General features: G+C 39.9%; 1 protein-coding gene across 1 annotated transcript in view; it reads left to right on the forward strand.

Annotated features, from left to right (window-relative positions):
- Positions 1-23,964, forward strand: part of pitpnc1a (phosphatidylinositol transfer protein cytoplasmic 1a) — a 60,244-nt gene that overhangs the window by 25,264 nt on the left and 11,016 nt on the right. Inside the window, 4 exon segments of the mRNA XM_042504820.1 lie at positions 14,347-14,495; positions 18,017-18,072; positions 18,075-18,104; positions 20,493-20,500. Coding sequence (XP_042360754.1) covers positions 14,347-14,495; positions 18,017-18,072; positions 18,075-18,104; positions 20,493-20,500 — 243 coding nt within the window.

Below are 23,964 nucleotides of genomic sequence, written 5' to 3' on the forward strand. Positions count from 1 at the left end.
TAAAAAAAAGCAAGGGCTGACAATGTCCAACGATGTAGGATACACCACTAACACTACAGCACTGTAGGGCCTTCAGCCTATTGCTGTGTCAAAAACAAAATGTAGAGCTTACCCTTAAAAAATGGAACCATAAGTCAAGGAATGATCATTAAATCCGAATAGTTCTGATAGATTGTTACTGTAAGAAAGAAGTTTTGTCTAAAGCACACAGTAACACTGAATGCAGTCTTGTACATTATTGCTGCTGTTTCTGCAGCAGCTTCTTCGTCCAATCTACTTTTGAGCTGCTCTGTACTGCAGGTGCTGTGGAAAATTACAGCACTGCCTTCTGACTGGTTATGAGTTATACAACTCTGAAACTGCAAAATCCCTTGAAGAGTGTGCTTTTTGCTGTCAATTCAAACTGTATCCCTGTTTGGTCAACAAAAATCTGAGTACTAAATGTACTAATTTAACTCCATTACAGAAGCTAATTAGCTTCCCCACAGTTTGAATAAAGTGTAATAAACACAATGAGGAAAAATAATTAACCTTGGCTTAAGTGTTGTTGCCCAACCATAAATCCTTGGTTATTGGCATAACAAATGGTACAATACCTTCTTAGTCTAAGCAGAGTGAAATGCAATAGTTCCAGTTCTGCACACTGCTGTTAGTCTGTGCCATGAATTACAGGGATATGCTGATTTTTAACCAGCTTTGAATCAAAACATTGTGGGTTGTATGTGTAGATGATCCATGCTAAACTTCTCTCCATCTAACCAGTGGCTAGATATCTGTTCTGCCCTGTGGAGAAATCCCTTCAAGTGGTGTGAATTATGTCTCTCTCTCTCCCTCTCAAACTTGGACCAAAATCCAATCAAACAGTAAAACTAGGCGGTGCTGATCAAATATAAATCAAGATTCACTGCACTGCTTATTTATCTCCTTAAATGTTTCCAGAAAGATATTTAAATGCCCCGTTTAGCTAGCGAGAGTTTGTGAACATGAAATGGGTGCCATAAAACCACACTGCTTCCTGAGCAGTGAAGACAAAGGCCCAGATGTTATCAGAAACATTGTTTCAGCTCACCGATTGACTTTTATATAAGATTGCTGGCTGCTATTGTTTCACAGGGATCAGTCCACATTACGTCAACCAGAAGTGGGAGAGTCTTGGGAGGCGTAATGCATTCTGGTAGATGAAGGTTTTCTACTTCTTGTGCAAAAGCATCCTTTTTCTTTGTTTTCTCTGGTCATGCCGCACCAATTTCAAAAGTATTTGCATCTTTCTACTGCAGAGATGGCCTAGTATTATGTGGGGACTCTCTTTATATCAGTGACACATTTCATAGACTGCAGGAACCAAAGTCATTTCCTGACACACAAGCTAATCAGACCTATCTTTCTGATAATCATAATGCCAATTGTCTGGGTTTTTTTAACAGGCTTCGCTTCCTTGTCTATGCTGAGCACCTTCTTGTCCATTCTCATCAACAGTGGGGTTTCACAAATTTTCCAAATCACAGTAGGCTTTAACAAGACACAAGAAGTATAAAGGAGATGGAGAGGCTGATATAACACTTGTGGTCAATCCTTTTCTCTCTCTTTCCTCGCTCTACTTTTCATGCTCACTTTTTCCTTCCTCTCAGCAGGGCTGTATGAAGCACACTGTGCTGTCTTTATGCATAATAAATGAGATGGTTTTCCCCGAGCAACCTGAAATTCAAGTTGTACCAAAACACTCCAGAGTGGAACAGAAAGGACAAAGGGCTTATGTAACATGGAGGGAGAGTTGTTTATCAACCAAATGTATGAGGCCTTAGAAAAAAAATCACCTGCTTCTCGCTTAAAGCTCAAGAATATTTCACTAAAAATACTGTATATTGCTGTTAGAGTATGTTATTCTTGAATTGCCGTTGGTTCCGTATCAGTGCAGCTCCAAAATGAGCTGAACCGCACTGTTTGTGTGTGTGCCCCGACATGCATCTTGCGTTTGTGACACAAATGACATCAATCAAAAATCAGCATTGCTGTGTGCATCATGCCTCAGAATCCACCTGTGGCCTTTGTGGGCTTTGCTTCTCCTTTGTTCTCCGCAGACTGATCTCTCCCTGCTCCTGCTTTTTACTGACTTTGAGCTCATATCTGCAGGGAGTGAGAGTAAACAGAGTCTGGAAGACAAAGTAAAAATTGTATTTACATTTTTTCTCAGTCTGATTGCACTATTTGATCTATGAGTTGACTCACAACATCATGTTGCAGTAGCCTGAACATTGTTACAGTCCCAAAAATCTGCTTTTTTGTGTGTACTGTACCTGTATGACTTGGATGAGGAAATTAGGTGACCCCAATTGTTTTGGCAGCATTTATTCATTCAAGTTGTGACTCGCTTTTTCTTTATCTCTACTTGTGTCCCTCTCTCTGAGTGTTTTTTCACAGTGTGTAACCTCAGAGGCTTCAGAGTTTCTGGGATGTGAGAATCTCATCCTTTTCTCACATCACACAAAAATCGATCCCATCTACCAGGCTCTACTCATCAGTAACACTCCCTGCACTTTAGGATCTCAGTAAATTAACTGAACCTGCATCACAGTGTGTCGGCAGTCCAACATCAAACGACAAACACTTAAAAAAAAAAAAAGGCATTTGCTTTTCCTGCTGGTTTTTGGACACGCAAGTTTAAAGTGGCAAATTTCAGTCCTGGTTGATTTGGTGTCATTTGGTTACTAATCAAGACGTAATTGCTTTACCTCGTCAATTGAACTTCAAAACTGTTTTGAAATACAAAATGATGGATGATTAAAAATGATTAAAAGCGTGATTTAAAAATGTGATTAATCACAAATGACTTGAAAATCTGCTATTAATAGCGAAAATCAAATGAATCATTTGACAGCTTTAATATTAACTGATAGTTTAATCAGTCAAAGTTTTTTTTAATTATTAACATCCTTAGTTAGATGACAAGCAACACATATGAATGCTTAAACATGAATAACAATTTCAGCAGCAAGCAGAAGTTAGAAAAAGGCGTGGGAAAAAAATTAGACATGACTTAAACTGCACATAAGCACACACACAAAGACCATGATCCAGTAACATTTCATTGTCTTTTATGTAGGTATTTACCTTGTATTAAGTCCTTAAAAACTTAACAAAATGATTATAAACTGCTGTCACTGCCAGTCCAATATAGGCCCAAAGTTATGTCTGACATCCTGTTGCAGGTATTACTGCAGGGTGTGAAATACGGAGTAATTTTCTGGTAAAAGAGATGCAAAGCTTTTAGTCACTTCGGCAGCAGAAGAACGGCTGATGTAACAATGCTCTCAAACCTGACTCGTGGAGACAAGAGGCAAAGACAGAGAGGGAATTGAGAAAAACTGGGAAGAGCATAAGAGTTAGAAATGCAAAGCAAAGGAAACTCGGCAGAGAAAAGGTTAAAGGCGAAAGTGACAAGCATCATATAAATGGGAAGAGGAACAGGAGGACTGGGGAGGGCAAGAGAGAAACGGCTGCCCTCAATCAAGTCCTGTTATGCAATAGCTCAGCAGTCTGTCAGTTTCCTGAACATGTTTCTGCTGCTGCACTGCCCCCTTTTTGCTCTCTTATTACCTCTCTTTGACAGTCCTTTCCTCACCCGTCCTCTCTCCTGCATCCATATACACATCATTTCAGGAGGCCACCCAGTGTGCTGCCAGGCAGGGAGTAAAAATGATGCGTAAGGGAGTGATCCGTAGTGAGTGATCTTGACATTATATAATATTTGGTTCAGTGACCTCAGACACTGCAGAGATGCAGGATGAAAAGATGGGTGGGGAGGAAGAGAGCGAGAAAGGGGCAGAAAGGGAAGCACGGCAGGAGAGCGCTCTCTCCCACCTTCAACGATCACTATTAATAAATTATGCCCCTTCACATGTCTTTGACATAGTTTATGTAATGCGGTCTTCTGCTCCTGGCAAGTCAAGGGTGTTTTCATTTCCACTTCATTCCTTTCATGATAGCAGTTGGACACTACATTTTATTTTTTTATTATTTGCTCTTTATAAAAAAATTAACCCTTTGAACTCTGCAATAGAAATGGTCCACCTTTGCCTACATTGCTCATTGTGATGTGAGTATCTTCAAATGCTCCATACCTCTAAATTCTTGTGATAAGTATACAAAATGTGTTATTAAAAAAAATTGACATTTTTTAATCAGATTTTGCAAACTAAAAACACAAGACATATTGATCCAAAGGGTTTTTATGTGTAGAAACATTAAACATTTCTTCACACTCCAGATGTTATTTGAACTATGTACATTATATAGGTTTTGAGATATGCTCATTTTTATGAGCACTGTGCAAAGGGGTTTGATGGATTCATCATTCATTCCTCTGGCGTCACTGTGAATTTTTTGCACCGCAGGTAACAGCGCAGTGATGTCATCACCAGCGTACAACCTGATGAAGCTGAAGACGGAAATTTCAGCTTTCTTTTTTAGCTTTGCTGTAGAATGAATGTTTAGAACGGTTTTTATTTTAAATCGATAGGATCATGCAAACAGTGATCTGGTGGCCATTACTGGGAAAAACTGGCATATGTCAGCGAAATGCCATGTTTGCAGGTAAAGTAATGAAAGGTCATGATGTAATGATGAGGAAGACAAAAGTCTAACCTTTCTGCTGCTAAAAGAATGAATGATCTAGCTATCTATTATGGTTTAGGTCTCCTCAAACAGAACTATGTAAACACTGGCCACAGGATGTTTTTAAAGTGTTAAATTCCATTTATCTCCATTGTAGTGAGGTGCAAGCAGACACTGAAAGCATCAAACAACCGATGGTTATAAAGTGTAAAATATATCAGGGAATGCATGCAGGTCTGCTGCTGGGGAAATTTATGATGCTGTAATATAAATTACCATTTTCCACTCTGACCTTCAATTTTCTCTTAAAGAAGGACAAAAAAATGATTAAACTATTTGCTGTGGTCTATTCTATCCATGTTTTACACTGACAAGGACACATGATTGCCTCTGCATGGAGTGTATGAGGATTTTTTTTCCCAATATTACAAAACGTAGTTTGCATCATGAAAACAGCAAATATCTTTCAGTTTAGGTTGACTTAAGGGAACAAGCAAGGACTATTCAAAATGCAAAAGGCGTGCTTTGGTAAAATCTGAACCCTGTGTTCCTCCTGAAGACACTGACACTTGGTTATCTTGCTCTCAGACCTGTCACGCTCCATCGCTCTTGGCTGCTACACTGATTGACTGAGTTCTTAGGAATGGCGACGCATGGCACTGGCACGCCGTACAGCAGCGTTCAGCCATTTGGCATCCTCCCACACTGCCTATGTGACCACAACACTGCTATAGCATGTGAATTTATCAAACCATTACAGGGAGTTAACGCTCACCTTCACAATCTGCTGAATGAGCAAGAATGGAGCAATTGCAGTCAGTCATACTCGCTCTCACCAGCATGCCTACATTTTCTGCTGAAACAGCAATGTGTGTTTTGTACTTTAGTCCTTGTGGGAAAAAAAAGTTACAGTTTTAGAGCTTGAGACCAAAAGAATTTTTACAAAGTGTGGTAACGTCATCTGATTTAAGGATAGAATTGGGCTGGGAGAAAATACGCAGCTTAGGCGTGTAGTGATGAGGGTGAGAGACGAGAAAAATCAAAGGAAATTGATTTCATGTTTGATTGAATTGATTTCATATATATTTGGAGGACATAGTATCAGTTGTGGCTCATTTATACTCACTTTACATTCGAAAATAGTACAATTTCAAACGTAAATGTTACTGTCCTCGTACTCAATGTGTTCTTTATGATGGCATAGATGTAGCCAATATATGGCGCTACAAGTCAGTCAAAAGTTTCTTACAACAAATGATGGTGGAGGACATTGCTTAATTGTACATTCAAACAAAGACACCGTTACAAACAGCAGAGGTCTGTGTGACTGTTATATGTATCTCAACCATAGACTGTAAATAAAGATGGACGACGCGCCCCCACTTACCCTCGCTATGCTGAAGCGAGGTTAAAATATCACAGACACGAGCGTTGACGTCTTGTGATGGTGATGTCATTGGGAGACCTGCATCTGCGCAGTAAGGATATCTGCATTGGGGGAGTTCCCTGCCCAGACACCTATCTGACCAATAGTGAGCAGCTCACGGATTGGCCGTCACAGCTGTCAGTCATGGCAGAAAAGCCCCCTTTTGCATAATTTAATAACTCATTAAAACCAAACTTATCATGAAAACAAACACTTGAACAAACACCAGGGTGATGAGAACTACCTTCAGTGACAGAAACCATCTTTGGGAAAAATTTATTTGGTGTGTACTTCGACTTTTTAATTCAGCCTGTGACCATACACTAACATGGAGGGGCGGGTCTTACGACCTGTACTGCAGTCAGACACCAGGGGGCGATCGAGACTGAATAACCTCACTTTGGGGGGGCTGTCATGTCCTCCATCTTTATATACAGTCTATGATCCCAACATGTGGACAGAGAATTCTGTTCCACTGTTATTTAAATTTCTTTGTCATGTCTTATAGTCTTATATTTCACTTGAACTACGCTACACTGCCTCAATAGTTTTCAGTGGTACTGCTCCATTTTGTTTGTTTCAATATCTGAAAATGTGCAAAAACACAGATTAAATGAAAGTAAAGTACTGACAGATATGGTCTCCGTATTACTGTTTTGACATTGTGTATTTTCAAATTCTCTTACCACTATTTCTTACTGTTGCTTTAATGAATAATGTTTTTGGTCCATTTTCTACACGTGGTGTTTACAGCCAGATCTACTGTTTTTGAGATCATACCATATGTGATGCACACATAGCTCTCTTTTTTTTCACTCCTTCTCTTTCTCACAGGCTCTACCCTCACATGCACTTTCACTTCAGTCACCAGCTGGCCTCCTGGTGGTGTTTTTAATGAAGTTCTACGATCTGTACGATATGTTGCAGTTTTCTGTTTACATGACGCTGTTTGGTTTCATCAAGTCTGTAAGATGAAGAAATGTATGGATGTTGCTTTCTCACAGTGCCTGAAGGCATAATACTGTGTGAATGATTTTGTTGTTTTTTTCTCCACATGACCTGGACAATGTGTTGTGCGCTTCATCAGTCAGTTTGTTGCAGCTGAATTTCTAGACGTGTGCTGTACACACGCAGGCCCTTGTGCTATATGTCAACTGATGCTCTTATCCAGTAAGAGCTAGATTGTAGTGATTATGGTTGGATTGCATCTTGCAGTATACCTTTGAGTGTAATTTTTTTGTGTGTCGGTCCATTATGTACTGATACATGCATGTAAGTAACATCGCTACAATATGTGAGTGGAAATGACTTGATTTAAGCTCACAAGGTGAATGATTTTGAGAGATTCATTTGCTGCTGTCATATTATTCGTTTCAAGTTGTGGCATTGAACGTTTCTGCAGACCACCGATACATTACATCTGCAAGTTATTATGTAGTGGATATATTGAAATTTTAATATTCAACAATGCTGTGGCTAATAGGTGGTTAGGTTTAGGCACAACAATTGTTTGGTTATGGTTTATAAAAGATCATGTTCTGGCTAAACATTTGTTGTCCAAATTTTGGAATGTGTCAGAATATGGTTTGATAAATTAGGATCAACCTTTGCCAACATAAACAAATATTGACATTTTGGAGATTTTTCATTTGGCCACAGTTTCTGTGGATGTGCTGTAAGAGGCAGACTGTTTATGTATCTCTCTACGCCCTCTGTTGTAAGAATAATTCATCAACCATATGGGGAGAGGAGATAAAAAACAATATGGATGGACTCCTCAAAGATATGGCTTTGTTGCTAAGGAACAGAGCACTTAACATATAAATGGACTGGGCCAATAATTGTGACTATACCTGAACGATTACTTTATTGAATTCTTTTTTGTGCCAGTACTGCATTAGATTTAGGATGATCTGCCTATGCAGATAGACACAGATACAGATCTCTCTTCCATTCTCTCTCGTTCACACACACACACACACACACACACACACACACACACACACACACACACACACTTATGGACTGAAAATGGACTTAAAAACGCAGTGGCTATGTATCTCATCAGGAGCTCAGTCGAGAATACTGAGAGCTCAAAGCAGTAATTACTGTCTGTGGTTGAATTTTAATTACATGTTAGCATTACGCCCAGTATTGTCTCATGTGCGGAAGTATGTGTGTGTGATTTTGTGTGTCTGTGCTCTGTCAGGATTCTTATCTTACACTCACACTAACACACTCCTTGGCTGTCGCACAATGACCACAGTTCCCCGCCACCTGCTGTTGTGTTAGAGCAGAGAAGCAGAAAGGCAGAAAGAGACACAAATTGTTCACAGTATTGGCTCAGTGCTTTCATCATTAAATCGTACTTTACTTTTTATATATGCATATGAAGCCACGGTGGCTCAGTTGCATGTTGTACTTGCAATCAGCGTGTCTTGAACGCCTCTTCCTCCACCCTTTCCAAGTTTGTTCCAGCTTTATATGCATTTGTTGATACACAGTGTCACAAAAAGATTGGAAAAAAAAATCAAAATGTGTTTTTTGGTTTTGTTATGCTTTGTAAGTCTCCTTATCCTGTCTCTGAAAAATGGGCAAAATTTTTTTTTTTGTCCTTAAACTGTAACAACAGGCACTAAGAGTAGCTGCATGTATAATGATACTGAGGACAACAGAGGACCTAGTGATGAAAGTGATCAAACTGAATGTGGCTTTAACAGATACAACATAATGGTGTAATTGTATATTTTGGTGGCAGAGAGTGACAAGAGGAGGTCCCAGTAAAAAATATTGAAATAAGGCAGAAGCATAGAGGTAAGGTGAAATTAAAAAAAAGAAGAAATTAAGAAGGAAAAAGAGAAAATCGAGTGTGTAGATAAATTGAATGACAGGTGGAAGCAAATACACTGTTCCCAAAATGGACCCATCCACAAAAACGTAAACATTTATGTGGCTGGGTCCATTTTTGTCAAACCCTTTTCAATAGTTGGTCAAATCAAATTACCTTTACAAAAACTATACTGCCTACAGCTGCACTATGTGTGTATTCCTCAACATTCACATTTTTGTCAGATTGATGGCAATATTGCCAAGAATGAAAGCTGTTTCAACCTTACATTTCAACTTAACACCGTTTTGTATTTTCTCTCACCAGGTCCACACATTTATGAGAGCAACCCAGTCTCACTACCAACTTGTCAAATACATACAAAATGTTTTTTGAAGACACAATGCTACATGCACTGTGTTAAGGGCAAATTGACACGCTGTCCTTGAGCATCCAAAACTGACGCTGGAGGGGTACATTGCCATAGTTTGACATCTAGGGCCACCGACCAACCGTACATTACTGCATTGGTAATGTTAAAAAGAAGAAAATTTCAAAATGACCAACCATATTCCATCCATCCATCCATTTTCTATGGCTTATCTGGGGCCGGGTCGTGGGGGCAACAGGCGGAGAAGAGCATATAAACCATATTTTAAAGTCGCATTCAAAAAAATAAAATCAAGTAATCCTTAACAGTGTAATTATCATTAACTTTTCATTACACATTTTTTAAAAATGTAAACCAGGCTGATAATACTTATATTTGTATTCTTACTATGCAGTTCCAAGTACATGTAATCCATTACTATCAAACCATGGAGCATCTCTTCATGTTGCTGTCCTCCCTTGATCCTGTCCAATGGCCCTACTGTCTTTGGAGAGAAATAGAAAAAGATAATAAGAGATTATTCATGACCACTCTTACCTGCGCGAGGGCCTCTTCTCCCTGCTACTCATTAGAACAAGATTTCCAAAGACAACAATAAAAAACTAGCTCGCATTAATCAGCAGTGGCCATCAGGTGGATTGCAGACGGGGGCAGGGTACAATGAAAGGTAGCAAGAACATCATAACAGCTGGCGTGATTACACAATATGTCTGAGCCCTGAATGAGCCGCGGGAAACATAAAAGATGGTGCTTAATGTAAATACGCTTTTGCTAGCCATCAGAGTGGTACTCAGAGGTCCTCTCGAGTGAGTATTTTGCCACGCTGCTTCTCATCTAGCAGGCAGATTTATGTGTGCTGTTCAGCTGCCTCTCATCTTTGTTTTGCCCAAACAACTTTAATTACTGATCTGTGCGACAACCTCATCCTTCTTCTTCTAGCTGTCTGAATGTCATAAACTCTCACTCTCCAACTCTTTCACCCTAATGACACTTACATCTTAAATACAGATGAAATTTTCAACAAATGATACCATAATGCTGTAGCTAATTAGAAAATGTGAATAAAATATTGTAAACAAATCACAAACTCATTTTGTGAATGTTGTTCCTGTCTGTCGATGCTGTTTACACAATATGTAATTGACGTATATTTTCTAGGCCATTGTACATCACCTCATATACAAATAATATCATAGTTTTAAAGGGGTAACATTGATTATATTGTCATTCAATCCAACATGACCATCCTGCAGGCCCAGACTAGATTTTTATTTTTGCTTAAACCTGCATGAATTCATATTTGCATCCGCAAACACTCAAGCTGCCGTCACTACAGTTTTAAGGTGGGCACCCAAGATTAGTCACCAATGCAGTATCTGACCGAACGTCTTCCCTTCTCTTCCTGAGATACGACGTTCAGTAATGTCCAGCAACATTATGATGTAAAGCTGATCTTTGACCTTTTGGATATACATTTTGTATGATTTTTTTAAAATCCTTTTTTATTAAACATTCATGTTAATAAATAGCTTATAGATTCTTGACTCGTGACCAAAAACATGTTTTGTGAGTCACAAAGACCTTGACCTTTGACCACCAGAATCTAATCTACGGACGCACAATACTATTAGCAAGCCATTGATATTGTCAGATATTGGCTTTAAAATGAAATATAAGAATTAGCCAACATGCTGATTTCTGCTGGCATGACAAACTGTTTTTTTGTTTTGTTTTGTTTTGGTTTGGTTTTAAATGTATTTACAACATGAACATGTATAAAACATCAACACTAATTTTAGGTATTTTTCTTTTTTTGCACAATGAATGAGTATTACAAACACTGAAAAGCATTTTATATTCTGTGTTTCCATTTGCTGATGGGCCATCATGATAATAATAACATTAAAATTAAAATTACACTAACATTAGGTGGGAAAAAGTTGACATCAGTATCGTTTCTCAGCCAAATTAGTTTTTATATATCAGTATACTCTGTGAATTATGTCAAATTGGAATTTTGTTCACCAAAAAGGAGGCCTGTGATCATAGTAGAATTATTGTAGAGTTATATTGTGGAAATACTGATCATGAAAATATGAGGAAGGATCCTGTTCAGAGAACTGCATACAAATAGAGGCATCTGTAGTTGGTCAATTTAATAAATACTGATTATGCCTAATTAGAGAAACAATGGTTGAAATAAATGAGTTTGATGAACAGTTGATGATTCTGAGTGCTTGTTTTTCGTTGATGATGACGAAAAATAGACACAAATTTAGTGGAGTGAATACTTAGTCACAGTAATACATATATGGATCAACAAAAGAAACTTTTTTAAAAAGTGTGCAACAATCCACACATCCAATAGACATGGAGCAACATTAGTATTCATTTAGAGTCGCTTTTGCATTCATTCTTGATTTGTTTTGTTTTGGTGTCCACCAACTCCTGAGGGAAATATCTGGCTCTTTAGCTCTAAACGCTCCACTGTGTCTGTCTGTCTGCTGTCTGACGCTGGGCAGGTAGTGTACAGTCTATTTTACAAACGTATTGTACTTAAACAAGCTGCCTGCTGCTTCTGGAAATAACTAATGTGAGTGATACTGAATCGAGTAGAGATGAATCCCCTTTTATTCCTTCTTGTTGTTCTGTATGTGCAAATCACTCTTTCTGACAGATCCACTGTCACTGTGCTTTGTGTGTCTGTCGTGTGCTCGATGTGTGACTAACCAGAGGATCCTCTTCCATTATGCCTTGCCTGTTACTGTGTCATTGCGGCGGAAAATTCATGCCAGACTCCAACAGCTGTTCAGTCAGAAACACACGGCCATCAACATTTCAGCTGGGAGGACTGTGGCGCAGCCCTTTGCCTTTTCTCTCATGGTTGGCAGACGGAAAAATTTGGCATTGAGATATAAGAAGTTACACCCAGAGCTTGTTTACTGGTACCCAATGGCTCTACTTTTTTCCACTTCACTATCACATTTCTCTTCCCTCCATTCCTTGCTTTTTGTGGCTGGATGTAGAGTCACAAGTCAGCATCCCAGACGGTCCTTGTCCCTTTTTTTTCCATTAGCTTAACGCAGCTATCCTTGGTTGGATCTCTGTTTGTGTGTGTGACAGTTGAGTCCTACATGACCCTTTGGCATTCCACTAGAGTGGCATAAGTCACCATCAGGGCCGTATCATTTTTCCTCCGGCCCGGAAATAGGCCTACAAGCAGTCGGAAATCTCCGTCCTGGAGCACTCTCACTCCAGCGCTTGTCGTTTTCCAAATGTATGGAAAATAGTTGCAGTGTGACGCCCCAATCCAGCCTGTCAGGGCGACCAAAAGTGACATTGTCACAGGGCCAAGTGGGTCAGTCAGTGATGAGTGAAAGATGTGGGTGTTGACTGATGTGCCACAGGGGGCCGTGGGACAGCGTCCCCTCACTGGCCGCTGTTACTATTGTTGTCCTGCTTGGTCCTGACCTGAAATGAGGTCTTTGTCACTATGCTGCAGACAGCTCATAATACTTTTAGCTTTCTTTCACTATGGCGACTGTCCCCGGGTGTCAGGGCCGCGCAGTGATAGTAGTCATCCTGGTATTTTCCCCTCCATGTTTATTTTTATGACTGCTATAAAATTATACTGTTGAGTCAGCTGTTGCACTTTAAGCAAAGAGCATATTGTTTCCATTCAAAGTAGCTTCATCGGAGAGCCTGTTTACACCTGGTGTTAACATGCGCACAGCGCTAAACGCAAGTCTAAATGACCACCAAGACACATCGCGATCTGACCACTCAAACCACTTCCTGAGGTGGTCTGGGGCGCATTTGACCCCTTATCTTTTGTTGTTTAAACACTATCAGGTCCTGATGTGCCTCCCAAAAGGACTACATCATCAATGCAAGACACAGTGGGTTTTATTAAAGATTATTTTTTTTGGGAGAGAGGGGGAATGATACGCAGCAAAGGGCCACAGGCTGGAATTGAACCTGGGCCGCTGGAAAGGCCTTGGCATATGGCAGCACACACCCTAGCAGGTGAGCTAGAGGCCGCCCCTTACGCAGTGGTTTTGATGACAGCTCTATTGACTGCTCTAGGGATGACTCTTATCTGTATGCAGACGCAGAAGTTAGCTTTGTCCTGGTTCCCCTGTCAAAAATGATTTGATTGATTTTGGATTATTATTTGGATATAAGCTGTGGCAAACAAATGTTTATAATGCTTATAAGTTAGATTATCGTCACAACTGAACACCACTTTTTGGATCTAAGTAAAGTAAAAAGTGGGTTATAGGCTATGAATGAACTACACCACAGTCGCATAATTTAACATCGCCACCACATGAAGGCTATGAATCCGTGTTGTACGCAGCACTGTATGACGTTCTGTAGTCTGTCTCTCATTTAGCAGCATGAAAGCAACCACCTTTTTAAACATGCAATAAAGCTTCAAAGTTCAAGAGTGGGGCATTTACTGACATATTTTGTGTCGTAGAACAAAACGTGAAAGCTGGTGTTTAACCACAGACTTAATTTCAGGAATCTAACCAAATACCCATTCAAAAAACTCATTGACTTTGAGATGATGGAACAAGAAGTGCTGAAATGCAAATTAATTTACAGGTTCTTGGACTCATTCCTGGGGGTCTCTAGAACCTGCCCATTTTAAGACTAGTTGTGTAACCATCCATCGTTTTGCCCTATGGAAGGAGACGTGTTGGATTATGCTGACAGCGATATCTCCGTCTGTACTGACTGAGTGAAGGTCAAAGGGCCCTGCGCAATAACCGCGCACGGGGCCTTTTGATCTTCTAGCATAAGTAACGTAGACAGTAACAAAATCCGAACACAAGTGGTCAGCTGGAGACACATGATAGACACAGGTGTGAACGGTTGATGCAACTCGGCTGTCAGCTTGTGTTTGGATCATCGAGGTGCATGTTAATACCAGGTATTATAAACAGGCTCAGAATTGTGCTCACAGTTTGTTGCTATAACAATGTCAGGATGACCTCGTCCTCCTACCTTAATTGTCTCACTAGATCTAATAAAACAATTTAATATGAAGCTTCTCTGTTTGTTTGTGTCCTGTCTGTCTTTCAGTACCGGATTGGCCAGCTCTATATGATCAGTAAACACAGTCATGAACAGAGTGAACGTGGGGAGGGAGTGGAGGTGGTGCAGAACGAGCCGTATGAGGACCCTGAGCACGGATCGGGACAGTTCACTGAGAAACGAATCTACCTCAACAAGTGAGTGTCTTTTTCTTCCCACGTAACATAATTGTTAATACAATTATAAATCTACAAAGTGTTAACGTATGTTTTACATTATGCCCCACTAACCCCAAAAACAGAGGCCTACATCTTCAGCTGAAGACTTAATATTCCTTTAATATTTCATTAGGCTGTTCATTAGGCCGCTGCTGATAAAGCTGGCAGGAGAGATTTGACAACGAAAAGATGATGTGACATGTTTTTCACTGCGTAGTTGTCACTGCCTCCGTTTAAATGTCTAATGATACGTTCTTGTCAGCACCTGTAGGCTGCTTTATTCAAATAAATAGCATAAGCACATAAAAGACATGATGGTAATAACATATACTAATTTTAGATAAAAGTCTTTGCAAGCTTCATGAAGCATTGCTGTTGTGTTTAATGGAATTAGCAAAGGAACAATGTAATAAGGTGTCTCTTTTCATCTCAGCCTTTCTTATGGCTCAGAGCTGGTCCTGGTCCTTGTTAAACTTGATAGGCGTGAAATTAAGTATTTGATTTTCTGTTATGTAAATCACAACAGAATGAGCTGTAGTATGCAGTCTGTAATTCTGCATTTTTGTCTTTTGTGCAGCATCAAAGCAGAAAAAAACATTACAGTACATTTGTACATAACACAATACAGACAGTCAGGCTTTTTATTGCGAACAGTAATGAGGTGAATCCAGGTGAAGACCCAGGCTCAGCACATTATTGATTTCCTTTATTAAATCTGTAAAGATTGCAAAGGATGAGAAGTAAACAAACCGAATGGAGAAGAATTTTAAAACTTTGAGAAAACTGCAACATGGAAAGGAGCTATATACAACATTCAGAGCGTTAACACCTGTGTGTGTGTGTGTGTGTGTGTGTGTGTGTGTGTGTGTGTGTGTGTGTGTGTGTGTGTGTGTGTGTGTTGTAATTCCAGCTTCTCTGTTCATTGCTGTGGTAGCTGGTCTGGCTGTGTGTGCTCTTTTACACAGAGATTGTGCAGAAAGGCCACTATAAAGTCCACTTATTACACCGCCTTTGCTTTCTTTACACAAAGATCTAAACAACAGCAGCAACAAGCCACTCCAGTGTGTGCCTTTAGCTAGCATGCTGGTGTCCAGAGAGCAAAAGAGGGGTGAGGGGCGTGACATGTAATGCAACAGCATTGGCCTCTAGTGTAACATAGGCTTGGGGAGTATTTATTTTCTCTTCCTGTCATAATTACCTATCTATCTTGCCATTTCAATCTCCCAGTGGTTGGTTGCACACATAACACGTCATCAGAACGTCCCATTCGTGGTGCTGGTCTTTAACACAGATGACAATTCGATGCTTTTACTACCTCTGCTGCTGGCTTAAAGGCAAGATACCTCTGTGCACGAACGGCAAAGTGGAAGAACAGCATGACATTCCCGCCGTAAATGGGCAGTGTAAAAGGGGCTTCTGTCAGGCGGACGGCAGTGACTAGGCTATGCTATCAGAAAAAAACAGTAATGTTTGTTTGTAGTAATGCACGGGTATGTAGCGTAAAATTAGAAGAATAAACTATAGGCAGGTTTCCATTACAAAAATTAAGAGATATTTTTGAAATGTCGATAAAACTAAATTGAGATCACTGCGTTTCCATTGACTGATGTTATTCAACTTCTGCTGTTGTGCTAACATTCCATGAACGTGGGAGCGGCAACATACGAGGGATTTCGGTGAGGTGATAGTCCACGATTTCAGAGAGGAATTGTATATTCAAAACTTCCACATGATCCGCTCAATTTTTGAAGAGTTATGCGATGCAGTAACACCTCTTGTAGCGCCTGCTGCATCATGCCTGAGGGAGCCAGTTTATATCAACAAGTGCGTAACCATAGCATCATGTGACCTATAAAAGCAAAAAAAAAAAAAAAAATGTTTCCATTGCAGTTTTGCAAAAGACTTTTTGGAATCACCTGAAATATCACCTCGTGCCAGCATAAAAACATTTTCCAAAAAACCCGCCTTATGACATAAAATGCTAACTAAATAGTGTATTATATGACTATAGAGCACTCATCTATAGTTCCTTACGATAATAGACCTTTGGGTGCTCTTTCACAATTTTCTTCACTCATCTATAGTTCTTTTAACATTGTACAATTGTGATATGACCAATTAAGATAAAGTCTGCAATGATCCAAATCAAATTCTGTCACAAACACTGGGCTACTCAGTCCCAAAAGTAGGACAATGAGACAGAGTTGAAAAGAGCCAACATGGAGAAAAACAAAGTGAGAGGCAGAGAGGAGAGAGGTTTTGTGGTCAGAAGTGAAAAGTAAGTGGGCCTCTGGGACACGTGAAGTGTCAATGACAAACTCAGACGACAGGAAGGTTTTGTGTGTGTGTGTGTGTGTGTTGTGTTGTGTGTGTGTGTGTGTGGGCAGAAAGAGATGAGGTCCCTGCAAGTGATGGATAATTTGAGCAGTCACTATCGGACGCCGCGCCTGCCTCTCTCCACCCACAAACCACCTGTTACCAGTTATAGCTACAGCCTGTGTGGTGTGTGTGTGTGTGTGTGTGTGTGTGTGTGTGTGTGTGTGTCACATGTAGTTAAGGCAGTGTGAGGACATGTGACCAGTCTGCTATGTCTGCACCCTCCTGTGGCTGTTTGACAGTCCGTTGAAGTAGAGACCAGTGGGAAGCCACTGTCTCATGTCCCAGTGATCTGTCCAGAGTATAATCTCCACATCCAATTACAGCTTCAAGACATATAATAAGAAGGGAAGAGGGTGATAATGTGCGAATTAAAATAATCAATTTCTGCCTTAAAAGGGAATCACCCTGAAAGTGAAATCCAGTACAGCTTAATGATAACTTTGCGTCTAATTATGGTGCTGTTTGGTGCGCTTGATTGCAGAATTGTGGAACGACTGGGCTGCAGTGAAGTTTGTGATGGATGTCCGCATCATTTTTCCTCACTTACTAATCAGGACTGACTGTTAAGTTGTTAAAGGTATCAAAGTTGTTTTTTAAAATCTGCTCTTTTCACCTGTGAATATGGGCATTTCTAAAAATCTTTGACTTGACAATCTCCCTCCAGCTGAGCAAGGTTTGCCCCTGTTGTTGCCCTTCCTCAGTATTCATTTGCATTTTGATTGGATGCTCCAATAAAACGCTGGGCTGCTTGGCTGCAACTGTCTGCATTTAGAATCAATTTGTGCTGAGTCTTAGCTAGTTCCCTATACTTTCCGCCCTCCGTGTCCCTTTCTGCAAGTTTCAGTGAAACGCCACTGCAGGGTGGAGCATGTAATCAGTGTAATCAACTTCCCCAGAGGCCATCATGGCTGCCTTGTATGGCCTCCGTTACGGCTCCACACAGCTGGATGCTTGTCATTGCTTTTTTGGGGCAATGGGGCTAAGGAAAAGAGTGGAGTAACTTTAAGAGGGGGATACTTTGACTTTACAGAAACACAAGCTATTTGGCTCATCAGTCCGCTAACATTTCTTCTTTTCCTTCAGTTTACAAACCCATTCCCTCTTCTTTCTCTGTGTTTCAGCAAGCTGCCCAGCTGGGCTAGAGCAGTGGTTCCTAAAATTTTCTATGTCACAGAGAAGGCTGGAACTATTACCCGTACACGATCACAGGTAACGCTTTCATTACACAAACTTGTGCTTTATCTACAGTGTACACTCAAAACCAGGATTGCACAATATTGGATTTTTTGTTGATACTCTATGCCAATATATAAGAACTCATTTTGCTGATACCGACATTGATGTATTTCCTTTTATCCTCAACTTATTTTAGTGATCATCAAGTCTCTCATTGTCATGGAATTAACATCATATTATGCATACTCTTATAATGATGGCCCACCAGCAGACAGAGACAAAAAATACAGTGTGCATAATAAGAAAAAATACTTTAACATAGGGACATGTTGACTTTGTCAATAAAAAAAGATACACGTATATCACTTTGTGATATCAGCAGAAGTCAGTATGTTGGCTAGTTCAGATATTTTCATTTTAAAGCCAATATCATCTGATATTTTACAATGTTCATTGTACTGCCAACAGGAACGTCGCAGCGACGTACTGTAATCCAACCAACGGCTTTTTTAAATGACAGTTGTCGGTGCCACATTAGCTACATTTGGCCCTTTAACGTTCATGCCTGACCAATAAATGTACGCTTAAGTCACTCATAGTTGCTCTTGTACCTGGAGAGTACCTGCGCTAAAATAGGAGTTAAAACATCCCTCAAAACAGTGTTTTAAGAACTATTAAAAAGTTCTTGCGGTCTGAAAATGCCTACTGTATAAAACACAAACAAGCTTTTGTTTTAAAGAAAAATACAGTATACAGTGTTTCAATATACAATGAGTACATGGGAGGGAGGGACAGAGAGACAAAGGTCACTATATATATAGACTATATATATAGACTATATATAGACAGCTGCTGTCTCTTTTAATGAAGATCTCTCACCCTAATAGCACTTCTCGCTGCTGATTTTTCCCAGAGAAATGTACACACACAAACACAACTCCCATTTTCTGCAGCCCTGTCCAAACATGGCCGTTCCCCTGCTGGCAGTCATTATTTGGGATCATTGGGAGGGCAAAGGGATATGGCCTCAATATACAATGAGTACATGGGAGGGAGGGACAGAGAGACAAAGGTCAAATGAGACGGTTAAGGTGATGGGGAGGACAGTCAGGTTTAAGTGAAAGATAAACAGTAAAGTGTAAGGCTAAACATGAAGTGTAAAACATCCTCAATGTGCTGTTTGATTTTATGTGGTGTCTGACAATAAAACATGTTATTCTCAATCATTTGCTGGTACAAGGTTAAAGGACACTTTAACCTCAGAGTACAGCAGCAACTTGAGTCTGACATAAACCCTGCACATGATAATACTAATTTCTTATTTGCAGTTTTGTTTAATACTTGTGCTTTTCTCAGTGGCAAAAGCCAAGTCCAGTTTCCTGGATAAAATGTTGGCATTTTACATTTTTGCAACAACAAATAAGTTACATTTGCAAGTTTCATTTGTATCATATTCATGTCTCTAATGTGACATAATATATAAGCTGACTTTGTCATCAGGATGTGGAGAGAATAGTTGATGGCATGTCATCCAGACAGGCTGCACACACACAAACCCCAGTGTTGTTGAAACATAAAGTTTCAACGTATCCGCTGCAAAATAACATGCAAATGTAACGTATCCATGTTTTTCAGAAACATATAATGCCAACATTTTTTCTGGTGATGGGGATGAAAAGTTTGCGATGTGTTACATAAGACATGACTGTGCCTGTTATTAGCAGCTTTTCAAAGGCATATTTCAGTTATTGTGGCTCACTGAATACACTTGACACTTAAAGTGATTTTTTAATTTTTAATTTCTTTAATCATCTGCCACTGCCAGGATGCCGTCTTTCAGATTTGAAGATTTCACAACAAACTTGACAAAAAGACGGAGTCAGTATTTCTTGATGTGCCAGAAGGATGTTTAAAATATGTTGTGTCGAAGGATTTCTCTCAAGTTTTCATTTAAAGTGTCATCGTTACAGTCTGCCAGCCATATTTGAACAACAGCTTTAAATGCCACAAAACAAACCTGACAGGAAATAAACTACCATCAGCCTGAGGAAATCATTTTGCCTCGTGGTTATGTTGTACTTTTAATAACTTGAAGAACTGCAGCATTAAAACAACATGGTAGCAGCCACACAGATACAGATACATGCAGCCCTTCTGCACATACAGTATGTCCATGTGACAAATACATGTGACAAATACAAATAAGACAAAATGGGCTCCTCACTCCGTGCTTTCGATGAGACTAAAGTGCTATTGCTGAGGCTTAATGGTCCTTTTTCCATTTTGAACTAAATTGTTTTTTTCTCTTCTTATCTCTCTCGCACCGTTTCATTCCTTTGTTCCCCTCTGCTTGTCTGTCCCCATCGCGCACCTCCCATTTCTGTCCATTACACTGATGGCCCTTGCTGGAAATACGGTCAGAGTACACAGTGAGTACTTTCAATATGTCTGCACCCACGCACATGCACACACAGAATCACACATACAAACAACACTTTGATCCAAAAGCAGACGTGAAAATCTTTGCGGTGGAAGATAAAGGTGAGAGTAGCCACACTTTCTGAATGCTGCTGGCAGAAGATGGCAAATGTGTGTGAGGTGCCATTTCTGATAAAGTCCAGTCTCCAGCAGGGATTCATGGCTCCTTGAACCGTGACATACAAATTTCTTGCTGCACCATCTGCCACACATCTGTATGCAGCAACACACTATTGTGTTGTGATACAATCTCTTGCAATAATCTAACCGCAATATCACGTCAGCAGATTTTTCTTTCTTGAAAATGATTTTGACAGTTTAGCCTTTTGACAGTTAGTAGCTGGTTGGCATTTGAAATGATGGCGTATGTGTTCATGTTGCCTTTTGTTTGGATGCAATTTGATACTTTAGGCTTCATAAAACTCTATGAGAATAAAATACTATGCCTGGATAGTAGTTTTAGTGTGTGTGCAACCTGCTCTCATTCCTGGGTCAACAAATACTGATGCTTTGTCGCACCCCTCTGCATTTCATAGTGAGTGGTTATGCACCGGGCAACTTTTGGCATTGTTATGTGACGCACAGCTGTACAATGTAGTTATTGTTTTTAAACAGTCGCAGTTAGGTTTGGGCAACAAAGCTACTTGGTTGTAACGAAAGTGCATATGTAACATCACATGAAAAATAGTTTGACTCTTGGTTACACTATATGTTTAACCTCACTGTACAAAAAGGAAGCCCAAATATCGCAAATACGGCTGCTGCCATCTTGCACTGGTGAGACCGTTTGTCTGACTGAGCGCAAGCAACGTCATTGATAGGGAATGCACAGTTCGGTGCACACAGCTGTCAAAGCCCAGTTTTATAGCATCAACTAACTAATTAAAACCAAACTTATCAGAAAAATGAAAACTTGAAAAAATATCAACGTGATAAGAACCACCTAAAATGACAGAAACTATATTTGGGAAAACTGTATTTGACATGCACGTTAGATTTTTTGTTTGGCCCGTGTCCCAAACACTAATATGGAGGTGGCTGGGTTTATTTTCTGCACAACAGCCAGCCACCAGGAGGCAATCAAGATGTTTTGGCTTCACTTTTGGGGAGCTGTCCTGTTGTACATCTTAATATAGTCTGTTGGTTTCACAGAAGACACAAACAGCTGTCTCCCAGGTGAAAGTCTTGCTTTGTTTGACCTATCCACCCCCCTCCCATATGTGGACTTTCTCCCTCTTTATACTATATCAGTTGGTCTCAGCGTCAATTATTGCCATAGATGTAATCACACTGGAGTTAGTTGAAAGGGTACCTTTTGCGTCAATATCACAAGCCAAGTGATGTGACAAAGTGCCGGTATTTGATGACCAGCAGATGAAGAAAGGCTGGTGTGTATGTACTTGTTTGTGTGTACATGCATAGACTTGTGCACGTGTCTGTGACATTTTTCTGACTTTCATTCATCAAATTCTTCTCACAGCAAATGAAGTTTAATCCAAACAGAAACAACATCTTTTCTCACATTTTAGCATTTTCCATGCAGTGACATTTAACAATCATCCAATCTTTGAAATGTGTAATTTCACATCAGTCAGAGACCGCAGTACGATCTGGAACCTTGATTAAAACCAAACACAATGTTTTCTATTTCTCGTAGCATTGCATTTTTCTCCTTTTGACTGTATGATTATTTTGTGTTGCAGAATGCTCTGTCGAGTCAATTAAAAAGGGTGACTTAGCTTTATATTTATTTTCCAATGCATGTCTAAGTCAGTCATGGTGGCAGCTGGGAAGCAAGGTAGATGTCCTTGTGCTGCGTTGTGAATATTGAGGTGTTTCAGGCCAATTGTTATATTTATTCCCTCCAGTGTGTCGTGGGTCCGCTCCGGGGTCACGTCCCAGTTGAATATCCCAGGAATAACTCTGCAGGGAGGCATCTATGATTAATCCTGATCAGAATCCTGATGAACTGACTCTTTCAGTTGATGAAAAGGAGCACCTGTCCTACTCTAAGCCTTTTCTGGATATCTGAGTTCCTCACCCAGCCCACACAGCAGAAAAAATGTTGGCGTTGTACATTTCTGCAAACTACAAATACATTGCATTTGCATATTTCATATCTGTCATATCAACATTTCTAAAAAGAGAAAACCTCTAGTATTCTAGCAAGTCATTGCCGTTTTTCCAGTTTTCCTGTTTTCCAGAACAGTTTTTAGGTAACAAAGATAGGTCTCTTGTTGCGACGCAATGGTGGGAACAGTGCCAAGAAAAGCGGTTGTTTTGTACAGACATCGCTGCATTTCCTGCCTGGACTGTCCCAAAAAACGGGTATTTTAAGACAAAACATGCTTTTTTTCCTAACCATAATTAAGGTGATTTTTGTACCTAACCCCAACCACCTGTTCACAACGGCATTGATGAAATGTAAAGTTTCGACATATCAGGTGCGAATGCATCTTTGGTTTGCAGAAATGTAGAGTGCCATGATTTTTTTCTGGTGATTGGGTTGCCTCACCAAGTCTGAGAGATAAGCAAAGACATTCTGAAAAGGACACTAATGTTGTCCACTTGTATCTGAAGTTAGTGTTTAATTTACTACTCTAGAGTTCTGGACCATAGATGAAGGTTGTAAATGTAAAAACAATTCGCAAGAACTTCTCTAAGCCAAGAGCAATCTTCACCAAAAACCTGCATCCCTGCTGCACTGATCTGCCTGTCAATATCAGCTAATCAAGCTAGATTTCCTTTCAAAACATTGAGAGGCTCTCAGCTGTCACTAAGAAGAAGCTCTAATGATTTGCTCGGGGACATTAGAGGAACTTTAGCCAGCCCACCTTATGTGTGAGGCAGCAAGGAAATGTCAGTGAAGCATGAATAAAATCAGAGGCAGACTGATATTTTCCCCTGAGACTGGGAACAGATACATCGAACATCTGGGTGTTTGGGAAAGGTCATGCTAATGTGAAACAGAATGAGTAACTTTTTTTTACTTTAAAAAGTATTTTACTGCTGGAGAGATCTTTTGGTCTTTTCAAAGCACAAGGCTGTCTTTGCAGTAGAAAGACACAAATACTTTGAGGCTACATGACCAGAGAAAACTGAAAAAAGGACACTTTTGCTCAAGAGGTAGAAAACCTAACAAGACCAGAATGGAGTGCACTGTACCAGACCATTGGACACTGCTGGTGGGTGATTTAATGTGAGTTGCTCGTCCAAAAAACTATACAGTGGCCAAAAATAGGGAATACAGTGACAGAATGTTTCATATTTTTGTTGTTTTCATATAAGTTTTGATGTTTATTCTCAGTATTTTCAGCCTCAATACAGGAAACAGTATGGCGCCCACTTCCTGTTCACAAATTCTCATATCACGGCCAAACAGGGCACCAAAATATGTTCCTGAAGACATTTTAGA

This window comes from Plectropomus leopardus, chromosome 17, assembly GCF_008729295.1.
Source record: "Plectropomus leopardus isolate mb chromosome 17, YSFRI_Pleo_2.0, whole genome shotgun sequence".
NCBI classification, from domain to species: domain Eukaryota; kingdom Metazoa; phylum Chordata; class Actinopteri; order Perciformes; family Serranidae; genus Plectropomus; species Plectropomus leopardus.